The following is a 19925-nucleotide window of genomic DNA, read 5'->3' as shown; positions in this document are numbered from 1 at the left end:
GCTTTATTATGTTTTAATAGATGCAGATTCCTCTGGCTGTGTACTACTTCACACATCAAGAAAAGTAAGTGCTGTGCTGTTGTTTTTGCATTTTGTTTCAGGTCTTTAAAGCAGCAGGATATCTTGGAGAGGAAGTTTAGAATTTCCTCCACCTTTCTGAAGTCTGGAAAATTTTCAGTGTGTATCATTAATGATATGTCTGTCTAATTATGCAACTCCCGTCTGACTCTCACTCAAGAGCATTAGGATCTGGTTTTTATTTTATTTATTTGTTTTTCATTTTTTTAAATACCTTTCAAGAGCTGTTTCTACAATGGTAGGCTGTGTAAGAGATGTAAAGTCTGCACTTTGTTTATGTAAAATACACGTACTTAATGCTCTGTACCATAGCTTTTGCAGAATTCTACGGAACTTACTCATTTCAGAATTGTTAGTTTATTAATCAGCTATGCCTACTAGACTTGAAAACCTTTTTAAAGGGAAAAACATAATAATTGCTTGGCAAACATTTTAACTGTACAGATTTTTTCAGAACTTCCAGATTTTTGCCTCATATTTTTGGTCTGTTTTTCATATAATTGTGGTTTTCTGGCAAATTAGTGGCAAATCATTAAAGACTGAAGATAGAACATAATGACAGACATTTGATTTTCAGACTTAATACCCGTCAGAAAACCCATGCCAATGCAAAACCTGTTATTCTATCAACTTTCTAAGTTTGTAAGAGCAATACTTAAAAATAATGTCTGTATTTTGGGGCCTTTGTCCCACTTTTATTTATGGCTTTTTCCAGATTTCTTGCTCCAAGAGGTTGAAAAGTATGTTGCTTGGTTAAAAAATGTGTTTAGAGTCACGCATTGTGTTAGTGGAGCCTGGGGGATTCAAGCCCTGGACTGTAACAAGAAGCTCATTAACACTATATTGCCTTAACCCTTTGTGCTAAAGTACCAAAAGTCATATCTGCCAGATCTCATGTTTACCTGGAGGGTCTTATCAAGCTGTATGTATATGACATAAACCTTTACGTTTATCAATGTGCTTGATGGGTAATACTGCAAGTACAGTAAACTCTCAGTTAACCAGAACTCAAGCAACCAGCACTGTCAAGCAACCACCAAAAAATATCTAAGAAATACAGTATAATTTTCATGTGTTGCACTTTCTGTTTTCCCTTCACAGAAACATCTTATGTTTTTAGAGTTTTTAGAGTTTTAAAAAGGAAGATAGGAATAAATGTCCTCTCTCCCCAACCTGAGAACAAATCAAACCAAACAAGTAGTAAAGGGTACAGTATTAGTCAGGCCTCTTTTTAACAGTAATGCTCAAGCAACCAGAAACTACAGTTATCTGGCATCTACCAATCCCCATGTGTGTCAGTTAACTGAGAGTTTACTGTACATTTAAACTAGGGTCCAACTTAGCTGAATTAATGTTAGTGTTCATAAAACCTGATACAGTTAATTTTCTGTTTTGTGTTTTGTATTGGTTACTTGAAATCATATCATAAGAAGAACTGTCTTTATTTCAACACCTGCAGTATCTGAAATTAAAGAATTTTGAGGAAGAAGTCAGAGCACACCGTGATCTTGATGGATTTCTTGCACGATCCAGCATCATTTTGGATGAGAGTGCCACTTCTCTTGACGATGTCTTGCGGAAGATGCTGACGCATGTAGCAGATGATGCTGACAATGCTGAGCCCAGATGCAACTTTGATAAAGCTATGAGCACTTTATTCACTGATTCAGGGGCACCTAGAGAAGGGAATGGTAATAAGAAACATAATATTTACATAAAGTAGATGTTCACACTGCTGATTTAAAGCTCTGTTTGCATTGTTTTTTGCAGATTTCATTTTTTTCAGTTTGTTCTTTATTTTTTTAATGTAATAAATGCGTTAATTTTGAGAAAAATGGGGTCTACTACATGTGCTCGTGTGCTGTTTGCTTCCAATTGACTTGGTCATTGCCATTTGCTTGAATAATCAGGTGCTTGAAGTCCCACTGACCTCTTTCTTCCATGACTACTTAGCACCCATATTCCTACCACAACCCGAACTCTAACTAAAACTGTCTTCCTTCTCCCTAATCCTAAAACTCCCTTCCCATTCCTTAAACCTAATCTCCCCTTCCTGCTGCCTAACCCTAAGATGACCTTCTTTCTCCCTATCCTTCCCCACTGGTGCTCTAATCCACACTCCCGTCCCTTCCTACTCTATAACCACGCTTGCTGCACTTATCTCATTCAAGCTCAAATAACGTGGTTGGATAAGCTGTGGCAGCTGCTTGTCTAAACTCATATTCAAGTTTGGAAATGAGCAGCAGTCTAACCTAGCTACATTACTCTCCAAGTCCCTGGCTTTGACACAGTGAATTTCAAGCGCTTGGTACTGGAGCACTTGCAGAATACCCAAAAAAGTAAGATGGCAGTTGCAACATAACAGGTGAGTTTAAAGTCATTCTTAGATGTCTTTCAGATTACCTACAAGAATAACAACTCTTAATGTGTTAACTTTCATGATGTAGAACTGTTACAAATTAACTCTGGTAACACTGGATCTCATTATATATACAGGAGAAATCATGACAGAAGAAAATGTCATTACACATCTCTATGCCATAGAACTAGTGCATAATTCAATAGTACTACTTTTTTCAAGCTTTCCTATAATGATAATGGTTCATCTATGTGTTACATTGCTTATTTGTATGGTAGAAGGCAATAATTATAACACATTCCGGAATGTTGCCAGAGATACAGTGGAATTCATAGACTCCAGCAGAGCAGTACTCTTTGTATTCACAAATAATCCAAGTTGTGCTGCTATGCTAAGTTGTGATTCATAGCTATGCAAGGCAGTGCAAGTTGTAATTAAAGGTGCTTTTCCGTTATCGGGGCAACACGCAATGATTGCACAGCGTTTAGCCCTGAGTCGAAACAAAACTTAATAAAATGGTTGTAAGACTCGGAAGGTTCCCATACTAATATTTTTACTGAGTCCTGCTCATCTGTACGTGTTAAAGCTTGATATCAGCTGAAGGTGTTCTGTGGTTGTCATACGTCTTCCACAGAAAGAAAAAAAGCACGTCCAAAACGAGGCACACACCTAAAATCAATACAAGCACACTCGAAGTTAACAGCCCATTCCTTTTCATAAAGCTTTTTAAGTCACATCCTTTACCCACTTTCTTCCCCTTTGTTGATCTACAGTGCTGTTATTTTAACTGCACCAAACAAGGACAGGTAGAACTGGCAGCTAGCTGTAAAAAATGGTTTGATGTTTAGGTTAGAAGAGGTTTCCAAAAAAAGAGAAATCATGTTAAATTAATGATGATACTTTGTATTCTTTTCATGTACTTTTATGTTCCTTTCTGAGAGTTCATAAGTCGTAGCATTACGGCTAATATGAGAAGTGTGCTTGGTGGAGTGAAACACCACAGCAACACACGAAGAGCTTGAGGACAGCAGGAGGTTTATGAAAACCATGTTACCATAGCTGATGTCCAGTGAAACTAAGGGAGTTATTGGACTATCAACCAGTTGTGTTTTACAATGTGAACAGGATGCAGTCTCTGGAAAATTGCACAATTCTTTTTTTATCATAATTTTCACTTGAAATGTTTTGTCAGAGGAAACATCTGTGGCAGCAGTGCGATCATTGGGGCCGCTTGTTAAGATTCCAAGTCCTCATTCCTGTTGCCCCGATAACGGAAACGTACCTAATTAAACCTTAATTTATATGACTATAAATCATTAAATTGAACACTTTAAACAACTGATTAGCTGAGTGCCCTATCATCCAACACAAGGAAGCAGTGAAGGGTTTTATAGTCACACACAGTCACTCTTTAAGAGACATCCTTTCACATATGTGCACAGATAAATATACATACCCATAGGAACACATATACACAACATGCTTAAGTGCACAGACATACACACACACATCCACCCACCCACACAACCATCTACCACACACACATACACACAAAGATGCACCAGGTAACATTCACTTGTTACATTCATTGCCACTAATCTATGATTTGTCCTGCACAGATTTGGCTATAGGAAGACGTAGTTGTGTACACTTACTTATTTAGTGCACAACACTGCACTGGCATTATATAGTATGAGTGGCTATGAATCACCATCCTACAAAAGTCTTCCATGCATGGCAGTACACCAGGAATTGTAAGGGACAAAGTTAAAGGGGATATAGCCATAGCCAGATAGTACCTATTTAAATGTGGAGCCTTAAAACCTCACTGCCCAATAACATAACTCTGCACTGGTAGAAGGTGCATTTACTCTGAATAGGGATCCCTTTGTCTAGTATGAAGGCCACTTGCACAGCTCAACCCAGCCACAAAGTCCACACCAATACTATTTTAAAATTGTGTTTGCTATTCTAACCATTTCCTACAATATTTAATCCAAAGGAAGGATTTGCGACTCATTTATAGAGTTATATTTTATACAGCTAAAGCCATAAGTGGAATTCAAGTCAAACTTTTCAGTCTATTTGCGAATAAAATTGATAGGCTGTAAACTTAATGTTAGCTTAATCTCAGAAGATTTACAATGCTTTAATAATGATGAGAAGACTATGAAGCAACACAGCAATTTTGTTTTGTTTTCCACAGGTTGTGCTTGTAAACAATCTATTAAAATCAGTACATTACCATGGTAAACAAATGTAAAGTCAAATCAAAATAAAATTGCTCTGCTTATATTAAAAATGAAATCAGGATAACAAAAAATAATTGGTAAAAATATCTAATTTGAATGTGGAATAATCATCCTTCCTGCACTCCTCACGCCATGAAAATGTGGCTACAATGACCAGAGTTTGCACTATATAACTAAGAGTAAAGTGAGGAGTTGCTTGTGTTCGATAATCTCCTGTTTCCTTTACACAAAAGTAGTGCACTGTGCATCCTAACAGTTAATGCAAGTACACACAAATAGGCAATGAAGAAATAATATATACCAACCTCAAAACAAAACCATCAACATAATTGGATGCTACTTCCCACCTGGCCAAAACATCCCTCCACTAGAAAACCTCCTCAGCTGGTCTACCCACCATCTCCCCCAATAAACTATCATTTTAAGTGATTTCAATATTGACTGGCAATCCTGTTCTGGCAACAATCCAACCCATCATAGAAACCTTCATGGCTTCACCCAACTAGTCCATTCCCCAACCAAGATAAACAAAAACTCCAGCAAGAAAACTACCCTGGATTGGATACTAGTCGGTAAGAACCCCCAGTCATATATAACAGGCTGCTTATCAGATAGCCTCAGTGATCACTCCCCAACATTCCTACTAAAAAAATATCTGTACCAAGCTAAACCTGTCATCTACCATCAAATACCTAAAAAACTAAACTTTAACCCACTCACATTCATTTCATCACTCAAAGAATGTAACTGGCATCCCCTAAAGTACCTTAGTCTTGATGACGTAGTTGAATTTTTTAATACTACCTTCCTGAGCACCCTTAATTACTATGCCCCATAAGACTTTCCAGAACGAAAGCACAACCCTCCCCTTGGCTATAGAAAACCAATGTCAGAAATGAAAAACAGGGATAATGCCTGGGAGCACTGGCGCAAAACCAAAACCCCCTCAACTAGACAGAAATTCCTAGAACTACGCAATAGAGTTAAAAAGCTAATAAAACAGGACAAATTCCAATACTACCAGTCTGCCCTAGACTCCTCCCAACACAGCCCCAAACAATTCTGGTCCTGCATAAACGTCATCCTCCACCCAGGTAAAGTCAGTATCCCTCCTCCTAACATTCCTCACTCGTCCAAAAAATATTGCTACCTCATTCAACACACACTTCACACAAACCGTACTATCACTAGCTAAACAACACAACCCCACTCCCCTCCAACCCACACCTTCAACTAGTAATCTTCCCACTGCCTTCTCTTTTTCTCCTGTACCTACCTCCAACATAAAAAACTTTTAACTAAACTTAAGCCCACCAAATTAGCAGCAGACAACCTCCCAAGTGAATACCTACAAATTGCAGTTGATGCTCTGGCCTACCCAGTATCCATCTTGATTAACCAATCTCTGTCAGAAAGTTACATTCCCACACTGTGGAAAGTATCACATATAATTCCCCTCCACAAAGTCGGCCCCTCTGCAGAACTAACCAATTACCGCTCCATAGCTATTCTCTCTCCACTCTCCAAAATACTAGAGTGATGCATACATTCTCAGGTCTCAGACTACCTCCTTACTAACAACCTCCTTTCCAATACTCAGCATGGTTTCGACCAAACCATAGCACCACCACTGTCTTATTCTCTTTTACTAACACTATCCATCAGCATAAAAACAATGGCTATCTCTCCTCTGCTACTTTCCTAGACCTATCTAAAGCATTTGACATGGTCTCACACAAACAACTCATCTCTGTCCTCAATAACCTATCCTTCTCTCAATCAGTCATCAACTGGTTTTAGAGTTGCCTATCTGACTGCCAACAATCCATTGTATGGCAGAATGACATATCTTCCCAACTACCTGTCTCCATAGGGGTTCCCCAAGGATCCATCCTTGGACCCCTACAATTCTCTGTTTTCACCAATAATCCAGCCTCTGTCACCAAATATGGCACACTCATACAATACGCAGATGACTCAACCATCATCTGCTCAGCCCAGTCCCTACCCAAACTGCAAAAAGTCACACAGGAAGCCTTTTTCTCTGTTGAAACTTGGTTATCCGATGTCCAATTAATACTCAACCCAAACAAAACTAAACTACTCCTCTTCCAACCCACCAAACATACTCAAAACAACTCTCACTTTAACATCACAGCAAAAGATAACACCACTATATACCCAACTGAACACACCAAATTGCTAGGAGTGAAAATAGACAATAAACTAAAATTTGACATTCACATATCCATGCCCATAAAAAAAGTCCACAAAAAACTAGGAGCGTTATACAGAAATAAGCAACTTCTCACCAAAGCAGCAAAGATTTCAGTAGCAAATTCCCATCTTATCTCCACCCTACTTTATGCCTCTCCAGTATATAACAACCTAAGGCAATGCGATCTAAACAAGCTAGAGGCCTGCTACAACAAAATTGCCAAATGTGCCACAGGGCATCCTACCACAGTCACCACTGTCTCTCACTTGCTGAACTGGGCTGGCTTGAACTCCCACACTTCCTTCAATGGCATCAACTATCACTCGCCCACAAATTAGTAAACCATCCACGAAATGTCCCATCCTTCCAGAATCTACTTCAACCCTATCGCACCACCAGACCACTAAGATCCAGCAACAAAAATCACTCGTAGATCACTAAAGCCAATAACTCTGCTGGTGAAACACTATTCTCTTGCGCCATAGCCAAATTATCGAACTCCCTCCCACCCCCAATTACCTCCGTACCATCATGCACCCACTTCAAAACTTTACTAAAAGCGCACCTAAAGACATGCTGGCTATGCCCTTGCAACTCCCACTTTAATATCACCCACCCCATCCAACCACTACCTTTCTTTCCACCCCACTAACTACCTTGATTATAGCAAGCTCAGATGCTCATAAGCCTAGTACTTATTATACAGCAGGAACTTCTTATTGTAACATTTGTTAATGTCTGTTATGTACTTCGCAGATAAAGATTCTAGTTGTCTACTGATGTACTATGTTCTTCATCTGTAAATATGTTTGTAATTAATTGCTATGTTAAATTGTTAATCGCTATGTAATCCAATGTAACTACTGTCTGTTTATTTTAACTGTGGAGCTTTTCTCCCCGGGCATCCGCTGAAAATGGACCTACGTCCAGTCGGATACTCCCGGTCAACAAATGTAAATAAATAAATAAATAATAAAGTAGATAACAGGCTTTGTAGTATCCTAGCTTCTACAGAGGAGAGTATAGGGGCACACAGTGCCCCCTGCTGAAAAGCATTGCTTTGTGTTATAAATTTATTAATACTACAGTTTTGTATAGATAGACAATACTTATAGGTTCATAGGTTCATAGGTTGGTACTAGGCAATCGGCCCTAGGGCCTATACAAGCCTAGCCATAACAATTCCCTGGATATTTCTTCCCACAATATTTACTTCCCTGGACCCCTGTCTAACAGGGCAACTGACGTGATCCCCTGGGTGAATTTCCTATCTCCCATCCAATCAAGGTTCCTTTTGAAGAGGGCCAAGGAGGCACTCTGCTTGACATGTATGGGTAGTCTATTTCAGAGTATGGGGAGTCTCTGAGTCAGGAACCTATCCCTCCAGCATGTTTTGTTCATTGTAATGACAAGGTTTAGAACCCTGGAGCATGTGGCTCTGAGGGATTGGGATTTCTTTAAGTAGAGCATGTCCAACAGCTCAGGGTTTGACATGGCCTTGTATGTTAAGCAGAGATGGCCTCTGAGTAGATGATATGCCACAGAGTATAGCTGGAGTATTTTTAGATGATCAGCATAGGGCATCTGCTTTAGGCCTGTGATTCTTTTAGTGAGGTATTTCTGCAGCCTTTCCAGCTGTTGCAGATGTCTTGTGAGGTACATACCAAACGTAGGATTCATTGCCCTGGCGTCATCAGATAAAAGTTTCAACTGTATGCCTCTTCACTGTTTTTGGCTTGTCAGTAAAGTGCTTAACTGGAAAGCTATTACTCTCTGAGGTAACCATTATGACAGTTGTAATTAGGCATCCACTTTATATGCAGGATTTTTGTTTTGGTCCTGGATTGTATAGAAGCTCTTTTTTAGGCCTGTTAGTTTTGCTGGATTATTCATTATGTTTCGCAGCCAATATGCTCAACCAATATATAGTCATCAGAGACCATGATTTTCCATTTCTCTGGGGAAAATGCTGGTGTAAATGCCAACTATAAACTGAGTATGAGAATATATAATGGTTTTCAAGGAATCTCTCATTTTAGGAAAATCAGTCATTCACAACAAACTATGTGTCACTCTCATGGAAGAAGTCATCTAACGATTTGGAATTCTCTTAATTTGTTTTTAACTTCATAATTACTTTAAAAAGTACATTGGATATTATCCCAAATTCTTGTACTTTCATGAACATTTCTTTTACTGTATTCTAAAAGTATATTTCATCTATTCTTAGGTATTTCTGCTGAGCCACGGTCTACTATTTGAGTATGCTGCTACTGCATTTTAAAAGTGTATTTCATGTACAGTAATTTAAAAGTATATTTTATGCATTGTTATTCATTTCCTGTGGTGCTTTTCTCCACATGATCCTGCTGGCCTTCCATGGTAAACAAAAGTAAGCAAATAAATAAATTAATAAATATATTCATATTTATAAATATTGTCATATTTACTACATATAATACTGCCAGCTTACTTTTCTGAGTGTTCTGTTTGCAGAATCTATTTTAACTTTGCATACATAGATACTGTAGGTAGGAGAAATTTATATTGAAAACACCATAATGAATGGGAATTTTACTAAAACGTCATAGGTATTATTCCTGAATTTTATCTCATGAATATAGATTATTTTCTGAGAACTACAGATCAGTGTCCCTGACAGTGTTCTCTTAGGTATGTTGTTCTAGCAAAGATCATCCTGACAGAAATCGTCTCTCATGGAGCAGATGATGTACCTCTCATTTCTGCCAATATCTCTCAACCAATCAGAGGCAAATGTCAACAGAATCAGGGACAATTCCTGAAATAATCAAAGGCAATCAGGAGCACTTTTAAAAAGTATTAGTTCTTTTAACCTGAGACATTGACAGAATGACCTTAAGCTCAATGCCAAAAAATGTGTCGTCATCCCCTTTGGAAAACACCTGGTTCCCATGAATTACCACATTAATGTTAATCCACTGAACACAGAAGGCATTATAAGAGCTCTGGGAACACAGGTTGATAGCAACCTCTTCTAATCACCACATAGCCACTGTGGTCAGAAAGCCCTTCTATGTGGCCCATCTCATTACTAAAGATTTTGCATCCAGGAAGAAAGAGGTCATTGTCTCCCTCTGCTCCTCCCTCATTAGGCCAGTCATTGAGTACAATGCCCCATTTGGCATGTACCTCACTAGACAACTGCAACAACTGGAGAGGCTGCAAAAGTGCCTCACAAAGAGGATCCTAGGCCTTAAACACTTGCCCTATATGGACAGACTCAAAAAACTCCAACTATTCTCTGTCTCATATCGCCTACTTAGAGGCGATGTCTGCTTGACTTACAAAGCCATGTCTGACCCAGCTCTGTTAGAAATGCTACATCCAAAGAAATCCCAATCCCTCTGCACCACACGCTACAGAGATCTCAACCTCATTATCACAATTAACAGAACATGTTGGAGGGACAGGTTCATAACCCTGAGACTGCCCATGCTATGGAACAGACTTCACATACATGTCAAGCAGAGAACCTTGCTGACTCTTCAAGAGAAATCTTGATGAGTGGATGGGAAGCAGAAAATTCACCCTGGGGATAACTCCAGTGACTCTACTTGACAGAGGTACTGGGAACTAAGGTTGAGTGTTACTATGCCAGGGTAATCCTTTGGCTAGGCTTATAAAGGCCCCAGGGCCATTAGTCTAGTACACACCTATGAACCTATAAGGGAATATAGCAATAACCCACACCTGGATTTACCCACGGATGGTCTGGTTTGGTCACAAGTGTGAAGCCCGAGTAGCCAAACAAAGACAACCGTGGGTAAATCCAGCATTACCTACACCCAGAAGTGGGTTATTGCTATTATACAATGACATTATTTAAGAAAAAAATAATTACTTTTCTTAAGTAATGGCATTGTATAATACTTCCTTGCTGCCCTTCCGTAGCTGTCTGGTATTCTGTGGCAGTTCTGATAAACTGTGCATGTGCATGCTTACGCAGTACATCAGAAATGTGGGTGGAAGCAATGGAGAAAGCAAGATCTCCGTTGCTTTTTGCAAACTGTCTCGCTATGTTAAAGGAGTTTAACATAGTGAGACAGCTTTAAAAATAGCAACAGAGAAAGGAAGATCTCCGTTACTTTTTTTAAAGCTGTCTCACTATGTTAAACTCCTTTAACATAGCGAGACAGTATGTAAAAAGCAACAGAGATCTTGCATTCTCCGTTGTTGTAAAAAAAAAGACTTATACTAATGGAATAAGTCTGATTTACAATGTGCACGCTGACCAATCAGCGTGAACGTTTTGGAATATTAATGGGGGGGTGGTTGTATAATGTGAATTAATATACATTTTTTGATGTAAAAGAAGTCTAGCATTCTAACTGTTGCCATTGCTTATTGTCATTCACCACCTTTTCTCCAAAAGACACCAGTTTTAGGAGGGATTAAGAGGAACACAGCTAAAATTCGAAAACCTCTCAAATGTCCTGGAATCCTTGATAATGTCATTTTCCCATAACTCCCAACTGCTATGATTTCGGCATTGCACTATGAATTTGATCATAGATTTATGATGCTTCTCATGAAGTCAAACCTACTTATGATTGCATACTTTTTAAATACGTGTACTAATGATATACAACAGTCCATTACGACTAACTATATAGAGTCTAGTATATAAAGATATTCTAGTGTGAAAACTGAGATAGAGGTCCCCTTTCTAACCCTCTGCTATTTTTTTTTAAAGCTAGTGTTATTATTTGTAATGCTTGCAAGTTAAAAGGCAGGCATTGTCCCTTTCCTTTTTTATACATTTGATAATCAGATATGCTCACTGGACACAACTGTCTCTTTTCAGTAGTGACCCAGGAGCACTGCCAGATCAAGTAACTTGCTCAGTCTCACACAGCAGACAAATTGAAGTAGAAGAAATCAAACCCAGTACCCATGATTGCAGGAAATAGCTTATTAACAGCTCATAGTCTGAATTCTGTATAACAACTTCCTTAAACCTTTCTGCAAACTGCCAGAACATAACTGGAGCTGGATGAGTTATATAGCTTACTGGACCAGTAGTCCTAATTTCACATTTTTCCTGATAATAATGAGATATAACTCAGAAGGCTGGGGTTGACTATTGCACAATGCCTGAAATCTTACCCCCCTCAGTAGATCCTGTGCTCTTTTCCTCCCTGTCACAACCCTGCTGTGGGGCATGGGCTGAAATTATGAATACTGCCTTAGCCTTACACTGGAGTCTGATTGCCACATAAGTCTGTAAGTAATTATTTTAATTTACATCCCTCAGTGTTTTCTGACACTTCTTCCTGACCGTAATTCCCACAGCATTTCTAGTCTGTCTTCCTCCTGAGTAGTAGAATTTGGATCCCAAGCCAATGGCTTTTCTGTACTGCTCTTCCATCTTGTCTCATGGATAGATGGGATGTCCAGCGTCCTTCTTACTATCATGCCATCTCCTTCCAATCTCCATCCTTTTGGTGAAGCTATATTGATTGCATCAATGCTTAGTTCATATTTGGCAGGTTGATTTCTTTTATGCCCAGCTTTCTCTCAACAGAGCTATCCCAGGTAACCCAAGATGGGTAACTGGACCCTGAATGACAAGTAACTTATTGACCCAGAGTTGATGGGCTTTATTGTTGGAACTCCTGATCAACATGGTCGCATAGACACCCTCTCCGCAGTAACATACAACCCTGGCATTGATTGGTGTAGGCGGAGTCTTCAAATTACTTATCACCAGAAAATACCCATGTCCATTTTTGGTGACATTAGTCAACATAATTAAATCACGTATAGCCAGTCGCTACAGCATCCAGTGGTTAACACAGATGTGGTGAACAGTTTGTGATCTGTCTTCTCCTGTATTGAAAATACTGCTCAGCACAACTCCTTTTTTGGTAAAGTTTGAGATGAAAACATTCAGCATGCTTTTGGGAGGTTGGAAGAACCCCATACAGACACTGGAAGAACATGCAAATTCCATAAAAGCAGTGGCCAGAGGTCAGGATTAAACCTCGCACTTTGTGCATGGGAGGAGAAAACCTTTACCATTATACCAACCTTCCTTGTCTGACTCTCTCCATAACATCTTCTTCTGACTGGCAGAGAAGGCCTGGGTATCATATTCTCAGGACACTATTTGAGCCTGCACTATTCCCTAGGGGATACTGAACTGTTGGCATAATCATTAAGGTCTTCCCCTCTCATGCACCAGATAAAAGGTTTAGTCCTGAGCTCTGGCCAATGCCTATTTGTAGTTTGCATGTTCTCCCTGTATCTCTGTGGGGTTCCTTCCACCTCTCATAAACATGCTGAGTGTTTCCATCTCAATCTCAGCACTGAATGTAGCTGTTAGGAATGAATCAGTGTTGATAATAGGTGACTTGAATACACATATTGTGAGAGACAGAACAGGATATGAGGACTGCCAGGGTAACAGTAATAAAGAAGAAGAGACCATTCTAAACTTCTGTTGGGCAAATGGCTTGATAGTAGCCAACACATTGTTCAGAAAGAGAGACCGTCACAAAATTACATACTCAGGTAGATTTCATCCTAGTAAGGAATATGCACTAGGGTAGAAAAGTGATTGCAAGTCACCCCAGTGAAACAGTCAGCCCACAGCATAAATCACTGGTTTTCAAAATCAGCTGCAGCAGAAACTAGGCTGAAGACCTGGAATTTAATTGGTGAGAAAGTACAAAAGTTCAAGGTATTACTCGGGACTGTAGCACCTCAGTATGAGGAGGAAATAAGTGGAGTTGAAGAAGAATGGCAGTGCCTCAAAATGGCATGTTTGAGGACTACAGAAAAAATATGTGGTTGAGTCAGTTATGGAGTTTAGGTACATAAAGAAAGCTGGTGGTGGAATGCAGAAGTCCAGGAAGTCATCAAAAGAAAGACAGAATGCAGGAAAACAAGGGAGATAGAAAAGACGGACCAGGCTAAGAGGGAATACTGGTTGGCCAACAAAGACGCTAAGAAAGGAATTACAATAACAAAGAATAGGGCATCAGAGGCACTCTACCAGCTTCTGGAAAGTTACTGAGTAGGTGGTACAAAGAAACTATATCAGGCTGCAAGGCAAAGACAGATAAAGAAGATAGTCAGACATCCTTCAAAAGAGATGCCAGAAGCAACCTGCACACCAGTCTATGGGACATCAAAGCAGATGGAAGGAATACTTCCAGCAGCTTCTGAATGAGGAAATCCCTAGAGAAACTGTACTGCCTCAGACTCAGCCTACGATGAAAGAAGAAGAGGAGCCCACCCTAGGAGAAGTAAAAATAGCACTAAGGAAAATGAAGTCAGGGAAAGTAACAGGCTTGGATGAGGTCACAGCAAAAATGATAACGATGCTGGTTGAGATAGAGGAGAAATTGCTCCTGCAGGTTGTTATAACAGTGTAAAGAGAAAGGCATACCTCAGATGACTAGAGAATAAACATACTCATGCCAGTGTATAAGAACAAAAGGGGCATCCACAACTGGGGCAATGCAAGGGTATAAAACTCCTGCCACATTGCATGAATGTTCTGGAGAGGGTGATTAGATTAGTAGAAAGTAAGACGGGAGATGAGCAGCTTGGATTCAGATCAGGATGGAGCACAACTGACCCAATGTTTGCAGTGAGACAGATAGTTAAGAAGAAGGTAGAGATGAGGAAAAAGTCCAACTAGGCATTCCTAGACTTGGAGAGAGCATATAACAAGTTCATAAGAAAGCTGTCTTGGAAAGTCCTGCGGTGGTTTCCAGAAACATTGGTAGAATTAGTGCAGACTATGTACAAAGATCCAATGACTTAAGTATGAACAGTATTCAGTCTTAAAGAGGGTTCCCAGTGGGAGTGGGTGTGCATCAGGGTTCAGCTCTAAGTCCATGGCCCCGGGAACTATAGACCCATTTGCCTGATGAGTCTTATCTGCAAGGCCATGGAACAAATCATCATGAACCTTATTAACAAAGATATAGGAAATCTCCAAATTCTCAACCCCACCCAGTTTGGCTTTGTCAAGGCGAGATCATGCCTGTTAAAATTAGGGAACTTCTTCGAGACAGCCAAAGTCCTAGACAAGGAAAAATCTGTGCGTATGGCCTACCTAGACACAATCCCTCACTCAGGCATCATTGATAAACTTACCCAGCTGGGTATCAACCCATGTATTGTCAGGTGGGTTGCAAACTGGCTCACTGATAGAACTCATGCAGTCAAAATAGGGGACTCCACCTCCTCCAGCAAACAAATCAGTTATGTTTCATGGTCATCTGTTCTGGGACCCCTACTGTTTGGAATCTACTTCAATGAAGTACAGGCTAAAACTAAAGACAGTGGCTGACAAAGTTTGCTGATGACTGCAAACTGAGAATGATCATTGAAACCCCTATTGATGTCAACATCTTGCAAGAAGGTCTTATGCAGATTAATGACTGGTGCAAAAGTCATGGTGTTAAACTGAATGCAACAAAATGCATAATAATCCCCTTCAGAAAGGGCAGTGTTCCTGCAAACTACCACATCAATAGCAATACCCTAAGCACACAGTCAGTGGTGACAGATCTGAGCACACAGGTTGACGGCAACCGTAACTTCAATCACAATGTCTCCACAGTGGTAAGAAGGGCATTTTATATTGCTCATCATATAAGTAAAAGCATTGCCTCCAGAAAAAGAGAGGTAACCCCCCCCCCCTGTACTCTTCCCTCATCAGGCCAGTAATAAATGTTCTTTTCCACATGCCTGCAGCAATTGGAGAGACGACAAAGGATCCTTACAAAGAAAATTCAGAGTCTTCAAGATCTGTCTTATGTGGACAGACTGAAATCATTGTCACCATACTCTGTATCATACAGACTGCTCAAAAGCGACCTGTGCCTTACTTGTAGAGCAATCTCTGACCCAGCTTTGATGGAAATGCTGCACATTCACAAGTCAAATGCCACACTGGTCACTGGCTCAAAGGACCTTAACCTGGTATGTGACATCAACAGAACCTGCTGGAGAGACAGATTTTTCTCACAGAGGTTGTCCCACCTTTGGAACAAGGATCCTATTCATGTTAAACAAAATCCCTTTGATTGGTTGGGTAACCGGAAATTTACCCCGGGAGTTCCACCTGTGTCCATCTGGGACAGGGGCAGTAGGTAATGATTTTAGTGTCTGCTTGAAACAGACACCCTTGGGAACACAGGTTGAACTTGGTTGTGCTTGTAAGGGCCTTGGGGCCATTAGCTAGTAATCTCCTATCATCCTATGATCCAACTGCAGTTCATACTGGTGATAGATTACATTAGCAAACAAGTCAGAAGGGACAGATCAACAAAGGTGCTGTATACAGACAATGTGGCATCCCTGGCAGACTCTGAGCTAGAACTTCAGCGAAGGATATGGGAATGGGATACAACACTGAAAGCACATGGAAACAAACTAAGTCCAGATATGACAGTAGTTATGGCAGCAAATTTGGGAGCTCAGAAGAAGCTGAGAATTGAGATAGAAGGGAAGATAGTGGAAGCGGTTAACATCTTCAACTATCTGGGATGTGAGGTTGAGGAGAAGGGAAGTCTAATTGAAGAGGTCAAAGCTAGAATCAAAGGTGCCACAGCCAACTGGCTTAGAGTGTCAGATGTAGTGTATGACAGAAGAATAACAAAGAAGCTAAAAAGAAAGGTGAGCAAAACAGTGCTGCAACCAGTACTACTGTATGGTACAGAAACCTAGGCAGTAAAAGCGGAGCAGATGAGGATGCTAGAGGTGATGTAAATAAAGTGCTTGAGATGAGTGGTAGGATGCACACTGTGGGACAGATGAAGAAATGAGTACATAAGAACAGAATCCAACATAGCTCCAATTGCAGAAAAAATCAAAGAGAACAGACTACAGTGGTTCTGACATATGTGCAGAAAATCAGAAGACAATCTGGTGAAGAAGACTGGGGACAGACAGGAAGAAGGTAACAGGAAATGAGAATATCTAGCAAAGAGGTGGATGGGTTGTGTATGAAACAAGATCTCCGATAGTTAAGCATTAGTGTCAAAGAAGGCATGAGTGTGGCAATGAATCAGAAGAGATGGTGACAGTTAACATGACAGTCCAACCACATGTATCAAAAATGAGAAAAAGGGTGTTGAGGATGATGATGATGATGCATCCTAGAGAAGAAGATGCCAGTCTTATCATGCATGACCTTTGTGAGCTGGTATGAAGCATCAGCTTTGTAAGTGGGGCCCAATAATCTACCAGCAGACACTCTTTATAATCCCTGTTCAGATGAAGAGACATGTTTTCAGCATCACTTATCACTCCAAAGAGTTGATGCAAGGTATTAGCTTCGTAATGGGGGTCACAATACTCCACCAAGATGTACTCCCTATGCTCCCAGTGCAGTAGGTAAAGAATGATTTTACACTTCCTGCTGAACCAGGTGGATGGCTTGCCACAGCCTCTGCCTGTTGAAGCTATGTCCGCAGTCTATGTTTAATACAGGAGTAAAGTGTACCTAGAATGTAGTGAACACCATGTGATGTTTATTGATTAGCAACAATGTGGTACAGTAGACATTAACAGTAGCATGATTCACATGGTCAATAGCATGATGCAATATGACAGAAATGAGGAGAGGCTTCATTCATATGTGATTGTCATACATGACCTGCCAGTCTGTGCGTGACCAGGTGCAGTCCACATAATGTTGTCTAGGGCTCATAATGTAAGATGTTATAGGCAAAATTCAGACATGATTATGCTAAATCACCTCTAAGAGCTCAATTTTAGTGTCCATTTTTCAGGACAGGGCATTATAGTGTGCTACTAAGACAATTGAAATATAGTAGCTATCAGAATGTATTGCCATATAGGCAAACTTACAGCAGACAGGACTACTGATAATGGAGTGTAGCATAGCAGTGACAACACAAGGGTGCATGGAAGCAACAGGTACTATAGCAAATAATGGAGTGTGTGTGGTGCAACACTGCACAGGGCATGATAAAGTAATGACAGGTTGGGGGCTCAAACTGATAGGGCAAAGGGGACAGTGCAAGACAAGTCACAGTCCTTTGGGAGGGGTTTATCTTAGCAGATCATAAAGAACATGGGCAGACCCAGGCACTGACTTGTTGTGTAGGTGCTGCAATGTAGTACTGTTTCATATGCACAAAGAGAGCATGATTTGTTACAGTGGATATGGGGTCTACAGTACACCAATGCACAGACTGTGCTATCTGCATAGTTCTGATGGAAGCAGGCATGTATAAAATACCCAAAGCTACAATATTATGGCAAGTGCTGGAATGGTTTTATTGTAGCAAGTTGTGGATACACATTGATCCACTTGTGCAACCTATAAGTGTACACATTTTGGCACAGGACTGAAGGAATGCCAGTGAATGGAAAACCTCACCTCAAAGGAGACAAAGGTGGTAATACAGGCCTTATGCACACATAGTATGTGTATCTTCCATTAGGATAAATCAGATATGGCCATTAATAGTTGTGGTAGAGACTGTTTAGGGATGCAAATGCAGTGAGTGGCCATAGCATGACAGCTGCATAGCTGCATCATACAATCATCAGTATGTTACTGTTTGCCAGTAGCAAGACACAGAAAACTCTCAGAGACAAGCTGTTCACTGGGGTTGCCCCAGCAAACTAAAGGTGGAGGAATTCCTACTATGTCTCACCAGGGTACACAAAAGAGCCCTCATACTTGATGGTGGCTGGATGTTGAACTGGGCTGATGGTGGCCACCCACCTGCCAGTCTGCACAAGGTAAGTAGTAGCAAGTGCCATGACTGTAGGACAGAGGCTTGCTACTGTGAATGTTTTACTCAGACAGGAATGGTTTACTAAGACAAAATCATATGCACATACTCATATTCCCCATCCAGGGACATAGGGGCTGCAGAAGTGACAACCAGAAAGTGAAGGTAAGTATGTGCCCATAGGTTATGTTTACTGCTGACATGTAACAGTTTGTGTAATGGTCTGTGTGCTGCACTGTATTTAGAATAATAAATGTGAGCCAATATTGCTAAAGGCATGTTATCTGTATGCATTCCCATGTTCCACTGGGATAAGATCCAGCACAGCAGACTAAATCATGCTTGATATCAGTGGGATACCAGTGCCTGACAATGATGGCACCATGCTTATGGCACATTCCAGTGGTGCAGTGGCACAGTGTGTAATGGAGGGAGCTCTCACATCATCCACAGCTGAGGTGATAATGGAGGGGCAGCATAGCCCTCTAACATCACCTGTGTTCTGTGAGTGTTATTACATCAGTGTCCAATTCCCCCCTATATAGATGTAACAAAGAGGGAATCAGTGGGCCACACTACTTCTTAGATGTCCACATCCAGCCAATGGGAAAGGCAAGTAGTTGGCCATTGCCACTATGACTCCATGATATTCCCAAACCTGGGTGCCACCTTTGCCATCAATAAGTGAAAGAACAGGTCAGTGACTCAGCACAGATGTATATGGCTCACAATATGACAAGGATTTTGTACAATGGGCCTACTTGAGGAGCTCTGATAGCCATGGGAACTGCAGAACATCCTGCAATGGATGCAATGTGACATGTTTTATAGGGACTTGTAGAAACTATACTGGTTGAGGACATTGGTTGCCTAGGCAAAGCAATTGGTGCATCCAATAGGATGCAAACAAATGGTTGCTGCTGTCAAGCTGGGGGATGAATGCACACTGCACAGTCACATAATAGGTTTTTGCAGGTAGCACACACCATCCCAGAAAGTTCCTGAGTCTACATGTTCTGTGGCTGTGTCCACCTTGGGGTATGGTCAATGCCACAGATGTGGCCAAAGCTGTTCCACCTAAACATAAGCCCACCTCTACAGGTAAGCGAGTCATGGTTCCACAATTCAAGGCCATCACACTTCTTTTAGCCCTACTATGATTAACAACTACCCTTGCTAATTAATGGGGCCATGGACTTAAACATTCTTCTGGAACATCAGATGGGGTCCATGGTAATAATGTCTCC

The 19925-nt window shown here is 40.6% G+C and overlaps 1 protein-coding gene across 3 annotated transcripts in view; it reads left to right on the top strand.

Moving 5' to 3' along the window:
- SLC4A11 (solute carrier family 4 member 11) overlaps positions 1 to 19925 on the top strand; it is a 1277001-nt gene that overhangs the window by 670883 nt on the left and 586193 nt on the right. For all 3 annotated transcript variants that reach the window (XM_044064085.1, XM_044064086.1, XM_044064087.1), the window contains exons 4-5: positions 21 to 64; positions 1538 to 1769. In XM_044064085.1, the coding sequence (XP_043920020.1) occupies positions 21 to 64; positions 1538 to 1769 (276 nt within the window). The remainder of the gene's footprint in view (positions 1 to 20; positions 65 to 1537; positions 1770 to 19925) is intronic.

This window comes from Protopterus annectens, chromosome 2.part2 (genome assembly GCF_019279795.1).
Source record: "Protopterus annectens isolate FY-2018-M chromosome 2.part2, PAN1.0, whole genome shotgun sequence".
NCBI lineage: Eukaryota > Metazoa > Chordata > Ceratodontiformes > Protopteridae > Protopterus > Protopterus annectens.
This window is presented reverse-complemented; position numbering and strand designations above follow the sequence as displayed.